Raw genomic sequence first — 12,834 nt, forward strand, 5'->3', positions numbered from 1 at the left:
ATTTTTCTTTTGTAATGAAAATATCGGCTTACTCAATTTTATAAAAAATAATATATACAAAAAAAAGACAATGTCGTTTTTTTATCTTGAAGAGGAACAGGCATTTAATATCGTAACAAATTGACGAAAAAATTGTATCGATAATGGAAAATTAATTTTCATGGAAGCGATAATTATTCATTTTTAAATCAAACTTAAAAAAATTTTAAAAAAAGATAATGAGATATTTTGGTGCAAGATGCTATAACACATCGTGGACCAAATTATTCTGACTAATATTAAATTACCTGCATTCAATTATATCAATATTTGTATTACTTAAATATCTATATCTATCTAATTATCTCTATTTAAATATCTATAACGCCTGTCTCTCCTTCGAATCAGCAATGCTTGTGTGCAGGTATATTTTTAAACCGTTCGCGTGATAAGTAAAATTCGTAAGGCATTTTTTGTCGGTAAATTATGAGTTAACGGATTCTTGTTAAGCCAATGGCTTTAACCTCCTCCCTCCTCATGCAAAGCTACATGGTTTATGGATGACCCCTCAAAATAGAGATGACACGCCTTATTTTGCAACACATTGTCTCAAAAATTGTTCAATTGATCTGAAAAACATTATAAATTATATATTTCATACAATCATCATATGTGGACGTTCAAATCAGAATGGAATACTTTGTCCGTTTTATTTTAGGGGATAATCGCTAATTTCTAAAAGTGTCTCAAATTTTTAATTTTTTTTATTGGTGGAAAACAATTTACTTAGCTCTCCCCATTGATTTGTGCGTTTGTTATAATTTTTATACAACACGAGCAAGTAATCCCTGGTTTCTCGGTTAACCGAGCAACCGGGAATTACTTACTCGTGTTGTATAAAGTATCGTGTGTACCGAGGACGCAAAGTGTGTGTTTCTCGTCCGAGCTTGACTACTCGACTTCGCCTCGTACTGCAAATCAAATGAAGATAAGAAACACGCGCTTTGCGTCCTTGGTGCACAATATACTATTTCGTAATTATAAACACATAATAATAAAATTTTTAACTTTTTATTAAAATGGGAGCTAACGTTAGACTCGAACTTTAAAATAATTTTTCTCAAAACTAGTGTTTTGACACTTCCAACTTTGAAGTCTTGTAACTTTGCGAATTTTTCATCTAGAAGACTCTAAAATCACTCTAAATTTTATAAATTTTATAAATTTAACAAAGAAATTAACCATATAGATAAGTCCAATAGTACCAAAGTGGTCTTTTTTCATTCGAACGTCCACATATTTTATTAAGGGGGATAACTGATGAAAAAAAAAGACTTTTCGAAATTTTTCTCCTATCAAAAGTTATGTTACAATATATGTACATATTTACGTGAAATTTATCAATTATATATGTATTTTTTTAAAACAATAGAAATTGTTAGATACGATCTAGTCTACATAGTTAAAAAATTCTATTCTTTACAAAGAAAACAAGCCAAAGTTGATTTAAAAATATTTATTTTGTTTAAAGATATAGAGGTTTTTGCACTAAAACCGAAAAAATCATACTTCAATTTAACTGCATTTTTCTCAAATCGTTATTTTTAAAATCGGTCGCAGGGACTGTGAATAGACGAATGGATATTTTTGCCTATTTTTTTCATGTTGTTCAGTAACATGTTTTTTAGTGGGTATACCTAACAAATCTTATAAAAAAAATTTTTAATATGTTTATAAACAATAAGATGTCGGGAAAAACAGTCATTTTTTAATTTTTTGGTTAAAAAGTAGTGCCATTTTGTCAAATTTTGATTTTTTTAGTTAATTTTAGGTATACCCACTGCCTGAGTATATTAACTATAAGACTTTTTTTGTTTTAAACTGGAAACGGCGCTATACCTGCAACCGCGGAGCACCTCAAATTTTGAGAAGTTGACTTTGACTCCCTCTACATTTAAACGCAAGACAAAAATAGTATATTAAGCAACACGGGACCAAAGGCAGCCATTAGTGAACCGTTTTTGCGAACGAGTGAAGGTCGAGGACGAGCGAGGCGTAACCGAGGTGAAGCCAAGCGAGTCCGAGACGGAAACGAGTGAAGCAAAAATCGGGGTTCACTATTAAGCTGCATTTGGACCCATGTCGCTTACGATACTTTTTATTCCGAAGGCACAAACAAAGGCGCTTTTAGATATATGTGGAAAGGGTTTAAAGCCACTTATTGATTAACTGGTCAATAATCCAATAGCAGGTCAAAAATGAACCTTTTTATGCCCTAGGGCAATAATAAGAGTCAATAATGGGTCGTTTTACGCCCTAGGGCATAAAAGAGATTTCATTTTTGACCTGTTCATCAATGAGTGGCTTTACGCCCTGTCCATAGGTATCTAAAAGCGCCTTGTTTGTGCCTGAGGGATAAAAAAAATTTTTATGGCTTTTAATAATTTGAACTATAGTATGAATTACGCAAGAAGTATTTTTGAATTTTGTAATAAACTAAGCGAGAGAAAAAAATGTTCAATTTTGACACATTTTGCGCACTTCTCATGAGTAATCCCCTTAATTAATTGATGTAAAGATTGGATGATTTTTTATTATCTTTAAATTAATTATTCTTAATAGCGTTATTATTATCAATTCAATATTTAAAACTTGCCTACATCAGGATGTCCATATAAAAGATTTAATCAAATATATTTCTTTCTTGAGTGTAATGAGATTAAAAAATATTACAATAATATAATTTTTAATGTATGAAATTTTCTTACCCTCCGTTTCGGAGCATTTCTTCTGCCTTTCTTATTCTGTTATTCCTCTTTCTATCCTCCTTTTTCATGGAGCATCCAAGATCCTCACCGTTCAATAATTTCTCCATTCTCGACTCCTCGTCGGATATCACAATCTTGATTTTATCTGAAAAGTTGACACGGATTTTTCTTAAAAATAAAAATATTTTTTTAAGATGTAACAATTAAATGAAACAACACACATATTACATAGACCAATACTGATTTTGCCGCGGCAAGTCATCAGCAACGGTTTTTGAGAAAAACAAGGTTAAATCGTCAAAAAATAATGTTTTTTGACAAAGTTTGGGTACCTCTAGCGACGAAAATACAGAACGTAAAAACTTCTACTAGGGCCCAAATTAAACCTTAAACTTTCGTCTTCAATCCATGAATATCTCATTTCTGCACTATAAAGTCAAGGTTATTAACAGTAAATTTTTAAAAGGCAAAAATTTTTTTTTGTAAAATTTAAATACCTCTGACTTTGAAATGAAAAGTCGTAAAAACTTGTACTTGGACTGAAATTAAAGTTTAATATTTTGACTATAATTCTTAAAAATCCTATTTCTACACCTTAACATCAAAGTCATTAGCAGTTAACTTTTGACTGTCAAAAACAAAAAAGTTTGTCAACATTATTTTTTGTGATTCAAAAAGTGACTATCATTGACCTTGAGGTTATAGTCCAAGAATGGAATTTTCAGAGATTGTAAACGAAATATTAAGCTTTCATTTGAGCCCAAGTAAAAGTCTCTACGATCTTCTGTTTCATCGTTAGACCATAGAACGTCCAAGAGCCTTCCAGTAGGACAAGCGTGTCTTGTTGATAGGCCTTAGTTCAGCAGCTTATAAAATTAAAATTGATTAAGATAAATATAACGTGTAGCATATCTTTGGAAAGCCAAGAAAATAAGCTTTTCAGCGCAATCAAGAATAAGGCTCTAAAGTTAAATGTCAGGGCTGGGTAGCTTAAAAAAATGAACTTTTGCATCTGCTTATTTTATAAATCTAAGAAATATTTGAAATTAAAATTTTAAAAAATAAATAATTAGCTCTTATTCTTTGAACATTTCTTAAGAAAAAAAGATCAGTCCAGTCAAAAAATATTGATTTTTCAATCAATTTACGAAAAAATTTATTTTTAGCTTTGTAATGGCGAGTTTGCATGGCGAGTTTGAGGGCTTTGAAATATGGTTTAATATAGTTTTAAAAAAATTCAAATACATGAATTTTTTTTTCGTCTACTTTAATCCTAAAGATAACCAAAAAAGAAATTTGGACTTCCAGTTTTTTAAAACTCTTTTATCCACAGGATTTTCTGGAAGCGCCTTCCTGCAGTACAAGCGCTTGAAAGTTCTATGGTTAGAGGTCCTCTAATTTTACCAAAAACTAGATTTTTTGATTTTTTAATTTCATTTTTCTTAAAAACTAGAGCTGATGGTAAAGTTTGTTTTATGGATTCGTAATCAGCATAAAAAAAATATCAGAAACAGCTTTGACATTACTTTTGAAACTTTAACTTTAATTTGAGTTCCAGAAACTTAAAAAATCATTGAGGGCTCTTGAGATAAAACTGTAAGTGTCTGACCATGTTTTATGCAAACTGTACGTAATGAACCCAAAAATTACCGATTTTCATTATTTTTAAACAAAATAAATTGAGACACTTTCTCAGATATCTAAATAACCCTTTCAAATATTTAATGTTTTTTGGACTCAAATTGAAGGTGAGGTTTTAACAATAAACTTCGTATACATTATTTTTTTTCAATAACTATTATACCTTAGGCCAAAGATCTTGAAAAGTTTATACAATGCGAAGACTAACAGAAATTTGATTCGTAATCATCAAATGCTAAAATGTGACCAAATGATGAAAAAACATTTATTGGTGTATTATTTTATTTGGAATTCCATAAGATTTCCAAAGAATTTTGTTTGAAGTCTCCATCTTAATTATTGACTGAGTTAACTTAGTTTGAAGACATGTATATTTTTTATAGCGCTCGAATTTCTCGAACTGACAATTTCTGACGATATTGCATTATGAGGCAAATATAAATTCTACAGCTTCAATCAATTTTACCATGGTTTTCTATAATTTTCCCAAAATCTCCAAGTAAAAATATTTATTTATATGTTGTATAATAATAATTCTTGAGTAGTACAATTTTTTAAATGTTAAGAAATTTTATTCAAAATATAAATCATCCTTGTTCAAAGAAATCTCATTGAAATTATTGGATAATTGGTATACTTACGTATTTTTGTCTACTGAAAATGATAAAATGCTTAAAATTAAAAAAAAAATTAATTGTTAAATTATTTATCATTACAAACAAAGGCCTGTTGATAAATACCTAGTCCTGGAAAATTTTATATTACCTAAAGTTGTTGACCAAAAGAATTGAAATTGAAAAAAAAACATCTTTACAAATGTCTCACTAGAAGTTCTTTGATCTCAAAAACTCCCCGTATATTTTTTCTCCTCGAAGTTTGGACTGAGTATTTATTGATAGGTCATTTTTATATTATTAAATAATTTAACAATAAATTTTTTCAAGTTTTAATTACTTTATCGTTTTCAACATACCGAAATACGAAAATATGTCAATTTTCAAATAATTTTATAAAGATTTATTTAGGCAACGACGATTTATATTTTGAAAATAAATGAAATTCAATAATAAATTTTTTTCTAGTTTTGTCTATTACTATTAAAAGTAATAATGGTACAAAATAATTTGGATTCTCATTTATTACACTTTCTGATAGTCTTGTTTGGCTTTACAGTGACTAGACTCCAGGTGCGAATTTCGGTAGACCGTCAGAGTTGGTTGGTCGGACCACGGTCGACTCAACTCTGGCTGCCAGAGGGTCGGCAGCCATAGTTAGGCCGACCATGGTAAATATTTGCACCCAAAATCGGGCCGACCGTGACTACCGACGTCGGCAGTTACAGTTGGCCAGACCATGGGCAACTGAAATATTAAGAACCTACTTTTTAATGGTCGGCCTAAGTCGGACTGACGGTCGGCTAAATTTTATTCAAGATGCAGCTTATAAGACTATTTTTGCGTTTGACACACATGCAATTACGTATACTAGTGGTTAGCGTGTTAGGCTTCAGTGTGTAAAGTGCGAGTTCGATCTCTGTGAGAGTCAAATATTTTCATATGTTTATAAGATTACGTTTAGTGTTTAAGCACATGATGTGAATGGAAAATGAATTTAAGATTGTAAATGTTATCTGTATAAATAATTTTTATAATTTAATGCTGGTGGTCGGTAAAATTTTGGCAGCCAAGGTTGGCCCAACCTTGGTTGTCATAGACGGACCGACTTTCGCTGTCGACCGTCGGCAAAAATGATCGGCTTATCTATGGCAGCCTTGGTCGGCCCGACTGTAGTACCTATAGTTGGCCTAACTTAGTCGACCATATGTCGGCCGACGTTATTAATTTGCTAGTTGATCCGACCATTGGTTACCAGAGGAGGGCCAACCAGGAGCCAACCGCCAATTCGCACCCGGGTCAGAACGTTAATCGACTTAGCCGATCCGGTTCCTCATGTGTGTTTCCATAAAAGTTCTGTCTACGTCAATGATACCCTAAAAATAAATATTATTATGTAAAATTACCTAAGAATTCCCAAACATTCGGATGGATTCCAATTCGTGACACAGCTCGACTGTTGAACGACTCGCTGATGTTGTTTGTTCGTTGTTCCAAATTGTTAACTGACAAAATGTCAGCAATCTTCACCCAGTTTCTGCGGATATATTTCATGAATTTCTCAAGTTTGTGCCAATATTTCTTGTCATAGTCTTTGATTTTGCTCTCCAGGATTTTGACTGCCTTTTCAATTAAGTGAGCTGGCAATAAGGCTAAGGTAAGGACCAATTCCAGAAAATCTTGCGGACCATCACGAAGAAGACCTGTTCGCTTCCAACGTTTACGAGCATTCTATACAATAAAATTTTTATTAAAAAAAATAATTTCACTACTCACAATCCATGTAACATGGAAGCTTGCAACAATTCTTCTATACAAGCTTGTCTAAATTATTAAAATATCTCACCTATGGTAAGCTCCAGTGAAATGTTGTAATAAGATTTTGATGAAAGTTGTCTATAATTTTACCATGAGAAACTGCTACAATATATCCAGAAAAATGGGTGTAAATTTACTATGAATGATTTCGAGAAACTTATCTTTAAATTAAAATTGATCTTATACATTGACAAATATATAAAGGATTCTTTTTTTACTGACATGTGGTTGTTTAGGTTGTTAAGTATGGTCTTTCGTTAATGTTAGTCAACCCCAGGTTCAATTTCCAGTCCCCTCTTTGTTTCCAAATAGTTTATAGTAATTAATAAAATTGATCAATAAAAATAAATATTAAAAAGATTTCTAAATACAAAAAATTAATAAAAGTAATTCAATTTAAGAAACATAATTGTAGAATTACTGTAAACTTATAGCAATTGTTGCAAGTCTCCTGCAATATTTTCTAGTAAAATTGTAGCAATTTTTCACAACAAACTTGCCAAAATAATTCATATTGAGATTTTTTTCTTATAATTTTGTAGTAATCTTTTATAGCAATAACAGTTCATAGAAAGTTTGCTATAGATAAGACATTTTGTTATATAAAAAGTGAAAATGCAAAATGCTTTGTTAGGATATGTATTTAAATATTTTGACGATAATTCTTGGCATTTTTTGCATTAAGAAGAGTTGTGTGATAAAATGGAACATGTCTATTTGACATCATATAATGGGAGCATAAGTGGCAGCGGTTGCGTGGGCCGTGTTTATCATCATGAAACGTCTGCACGGTTATTTTTTTTTATAAAAAAAAATTTCTTCATTAAGAGAGAGTTTTTTAAAATGCTTTTACATTGAAAGACATTTGGGCAATATAATACAATTTTTTTCTGTAGAACATTGAGAAGACTAATTTTTATTAACATTTTATAAACAAATTATATAAAAAAATTAGTAAAAACTAAAAATTAAAAAAAATTATTTTTGAAGACTGCATTTTAAAACTCTTTTTATTTTTAAATGGGTCAACTACAAAATTTGTAGTTATTTAATAGAGAAATTTTTTGTTCTTTATAGCTGCAAATAAATTAAATTGTTAATATCTGTAAGAAAAACATTTTTTGGTTTAATAATTTCAGAGGTTCTATTTCAATATAGAAGAAGGCAAAAAAATGTTTGATACAAAAAAAAGGTTTTGAATTTTGGGTGATCCGTTTCAGAAATTCCGACCCCACTTTGTCTTGTAACATTCATACGAAAAAATAATCTTTTGTAATTCTTATTTTATTAGATGTATAAAATAAGGTACTCAAGTGAAAATAGGGGAGAGTGGGGCAAAACCGGGTAGGCGGGTCAAACCGGGTACCCCCCGTTTTCCATGATAGGTATTTTTATTTTTGTCGCCCTTCACATATATCTTTTATATTACAATCAACACCATTTTAATGATAAAATCACTATATAAAAATTTATTTGTTTCATTTTATGCGACTTTTAAATTTTGGTTCAAAATAAAATCCGATTTTTATCGAAAATAAATCACTTATAAAACTTGTTGTATCGATGTCTTCGTTTTGGCAAGTATAACATCTTTTTCAGCATTTATTTACGAGTAATTTCCCATAGGATAGATTGTTAAATTATTAACTATAACCTGGAAATTTTACATTTTCTTAAAAAATGCAGTGCGGGGCAAAACCGGGTACCTGCCATATTAGATCCGCCATTTTGAATTTTAAAAATCTGACATCATAATTGAATTCAGCGAGCCCAAAAACCCCCGAGTAACGAGTTTCAAACGAATCCGATTAATTTTTCCATATTTCGTTTTAAAAGATTTAATTACTGTTATTAATTAATAATCTAATATATTTGGATTAAATTTAATGAATATTAATTGTTTTGTATAATATAAGAGCCATATAATACTAATTGAATAGAAAGTTAAAGAATATTCCATGATTTATATATTTTTTTGATAGAACCCGATTTTGCCCCACCATCGGGGCAAAACCGGGTACATTGCATTTTTTCGTAAATCCTGGTTTAAGTTTTTTCAAAATTTTTTTTTTCTGCTATTATCCTTATTTTCTCATACTCTAATGTTCAAAGAAGAATTTTCAGCCTGACTTGACCTAATTTATTCGATAGATTCTTTTTAAACTGCAAATTCCAAAAAGGTACCCGGTTTTGCCCCACTCTCCCCTATTACTGAGAATATTTTTACATGGGTACCTATTTTTTTAGCATTATCTTTAAATCAAGATAATATCTAATCACTTTACAATAATGAGATAATTTAAATATTTTAATATGAAATCTTACTTTTTTAAAATGAAACCAACATCCGTGATACTGAGCATTTTTGAACCATGTCTTGGTCGATTTGATTGTCGCCTTCTCAAAATCTCCCCAGATGCCCTTAATGTTGGCTTTAAGATGAGGACAGCATTCGGTTAATTCCTCAAAAATTGCGTCGTATGTTTTTGCGGTTCGCTTGTTGCTGAGAATAAAAACCGTTCCAACACCCTAAGTTATATATAAAATTTATTACTTGTAATATCATATATGCAAATATCGCATATGATGAACTATTCCTGTAAAAAAATTAATTATTAGTAAAAAATAAGTATTTTTTACTTTTCCACTTATCCTCATCTGCATTACGTAACATTGGCAGGCATCAAGATGTTTCGGAGTTATCTATTAACGAATTTTATTAATTAAACAATTAATGGGTCTTTTATTTTAGAATATAAATTTCGCATTATTTTTTCTATAGGGTAGTACAAAAGTCAGATAAAAATTGTTCAGGTTTCAGACAAGACCGTATAAGTTGTGGATACTTTCGGATAAATATCGTTTCATTCTTTTTCTTTTTTATTTACTGAAGAAATTTAGACTTGTATTTATGCATTTCTGTATCTTGTATTTATCCGACTATTTAAATAAGATATTGATATACATGTTAGAGGGTCAAAAATGACATAAAAATTGACCTAAATTTTGACGGTAGATTAAATGAAAGGGAGCTTTCCTGTCAAGGCAAAACTGCCCTGAAATTTGACCTACATTTTGACGGAAGATTAGACAAAAAAAAATTCTGACTCTGTGGCGACGGCGGCAAAATCTTTTTATGATATAAGAAGATAATAAAAAAAACGAAATAAAAATTATACTATAATTTATACTCTACGGTCTAAATAAAAAAATATTTTCCTTTTTTGTGAAAAAGATGTTTACATCGAACGTCCCGTCCATATAAATTTCAGTGGCCTTGTCCAATTGATCCAATAGCTTTTTACTCGAAAAAATGATGGCCACACTGTCATCATCGCCTAGAGCTTGGCCAACATATATGTCCTCGACCCCTTCATACTGCAGTAGCACATTGCCAAGATCTTCAATTGTTTTCGGAGTTGGTCCTCTCTGCTTCCTCCTGATCCTCTTTATCGCTTGTTGCATGTTGGATAAAGTGAGATCCACTTGCTTGTTTTTTTTTCTAAACCTATATGAAATTGAAATTAATTAACGAAACCATGCATCAAGATACCCAAGCTAGTATTTTTGTTGATAAACTTTATTGAGAATATAGGAACAATAACACAGGCACACAAAATAAAAAAAGTGGTTTGGCCGAGACACTACAAAATACAAAAGCCTATTCCCATGTAATTTTTTCCCGATGAATCCGAATCCAAAGTCAGAATTGTCAGATCGGTTTTTATTTTTGAGATAAACTCAAAAGCTACTCAAAAAGACGAAATAGAATCAAAAAGTGAAAAAATTTTTGTTTGACACTGCGCTAGTGTATTCCATGTATTTTTTGTCGTTGAATCCGAATTCGAAGTCAAAATTGCCAGATTGGCTCAAAGTTTGAAGATAATTCCAAAAAACAGATTTTGAGTTTTTTGTGTCTTAAGGTTTTTGCAATTACCTAAAAACTTTGCGCGAATCTAACAATTCTGACTTTGAATTCGGATTTGACAGCAAAAAATACATGGAATTACACAAAATTTTTTTCACTTTTTGATTCTATTTCATCTTTTTTAGCATTTATTGAGTTTATCTCAAATATAGGAACAAATTTGACAATTCTGACTTCGCATTCGGATTCTGCAGAAAAAAATACATGGGAATAGACTTTTGTAGTGTCTCGACCAAACCACTTTTTTATTTTGTGTGCCTGTGTAATTATTAGTAAGTTACAAAAAGCACCCAACACACGAAGCAAGTACTTTGGATCAAATTAAAATTGATTGAATTGAACACAACTTGAAATCACAACACGCAAAACGCAAAATCTAGATGTACACATGAAGAGGTACCAGTTTCGCACTTTAAAAAATTTTAAGATGCTGGAACATTATTGAAAATTAGGCTGAAAACTACAAAAATTAACTATTTTTTTAAATTTATCCAGGTTTGGAGCCCGCAATTCTGTACTGATTTGTCTCAAAGTCACAAAAAATGTTAATTAGATAAAAATCTCGATATATAAGAAAAGATATTTCAATGGACTAAAACATTTTGAAATTTGAACTTTTTTATAGTAAAAAATTGATTTTCTTATTTTGCTAACATCTGCAAATCATAATTCTTTACTGATTTCTTTGAACCTCATATGTAATATTAATTGGGCCGAAATCTCGATATATAATTGAGGATATTTTAATCAAAGAAAAAGTTTTGAAATCTCAACAGCAACATCTTCGATGCAAAAAGTCACGCCAAGTACAAATTGTCTCAATTTTCAAAACAATTTATGAAATAAGTGTTAGCTAAGTAAAATATATCTACATCTGCATCTGAATTATTTAAATATTACTCAAAATTTTTTCATTACTTCCTGTGATACAAATTTTTATTAATTAGAAAAATCGATTTCAATTATTGATTTTGATAATTGTTTAACTGTATTTAAGTGGTTTTTTAACTTACACACATATTTTAAAAATATTATTGAAGAAACTAATTAAAATCTAAGCTGGTCATACATATTATTTGGTTAACATTCATTTCACAAATTGTTCTAAAAGTTGAGACAATTTTTCATTGGCGTAAGTTTTTGCATCCAAGATATTTTTCATGAGATGATAATTTACTTGCGAATAACTTTATGAAATATTTTTGTTGGGTTCTTGTTGGTTTTCTTTCCCATATTAATCATTTCAGCGCGTGCAGCTGTATTATTTTCATCATTTCTTCTTCTTTTTGTACATATTCGATAGTTATGATCTCGCTTTAAGCGATATTCATCGCCTTCTTTCACAACAATTGCAGGGCAACCTCTCTTCCTTTTTGAGCATCTAATAATAATTTTATTTCTAAAAATTTCATCAAAACATAATGAAACAAGTAATCTTTGAAAAGTAAATTTTCTTCTTTATATTCCCTATGACCTACGCGTGAAAATATAAATAAAATTAATTTTAAAAGCTCAATTGGTTAAATCTCCGTCCTTTGCAGTGGGTTTTTACCTTTTTTTTTATAAAAATTTGTCACCTAAAGGGTGACATTTTACTTATTATGAAAAATTTTAACGCGATTTTTTCGAAAATTTTATTTTGGTAGATAGCACCCTTTTTAGACTCGGTCACATATATAAATAAAAACTCATAAATAAAATTAAATTTCAAAAAAATAAATTCCTCTGAATCTTTTTTATTTAAAATTAGTTTTACGTAAAATACCTGAAAATTTTGCCGCACTTATCTGGATTGAAACGAAAACCGATGTATGTTATCGATGACATTTCTCACACGTGACACAGGATAAGAAACCAATAAAAAACATTTAAACATTTACAAACGAACTTATTAATAATATTATAGACATAGAAAATAAAATGCGAATGGAGAAAAATTCTTTTATCGTGTCAAAAAATCAAACAATCTGAATAGAGAAACATTTTCAACTACAAAAATGAGTTTCATTTATTTTTTATATTGAGGTTGAGTTCTTATTAGTAAACACTTTGTTTAAAACAATAAATGATGAACGTGATTAGGTGT

The 12,834-nt window shown here is 30.0% G+C and overlaps 1 protein-coding gene across 1 annotated transcript; it reads right to left on the reverse strand.

Annotated features, from left to right (window-relative positions):
* Positions 1-2,747: 2,747 nt before the first annotated feature.
* Positions 2,748-10,285, reverse strand: LOC127289747 (uncharacterized; the record flags this gene model as incomplete). The annotated part of the gene is made up of 5 exons (XM_051317867.1): positions 10,064-10,285; positions 9,461-9,523; positions 9,146-9,349; positions 6,409-6,733; positions 2,748-2,892 (listed from the first exon to the last, which is right to left on the reverse strand). Coding segments are annotated over exons 1-5 (959 nt in total), but the record flags the coding sequence as incomplete, so codon positions are not given.
* Positions 10,286-12,834: the final 2,549 nt, after the last annotated feature.

This window comes from Leptopilina boulardi, unplaced genomic scaffold, assembly GCF_019393585.1.
Source record: "Leptopilina boulardi isolate dan_hultmark-lab unplaced genomic scaffold, ZJU_Lbou_2.1 LbouV2_50, whole genome shotgun sequence".
Classification (NCBI taxonomy): Eukaryota; Metazoa; Arthropoda; class Insecta; order Hymenoptera; family Figitidae; genus Leptopilina; species Leptopilina boulardi.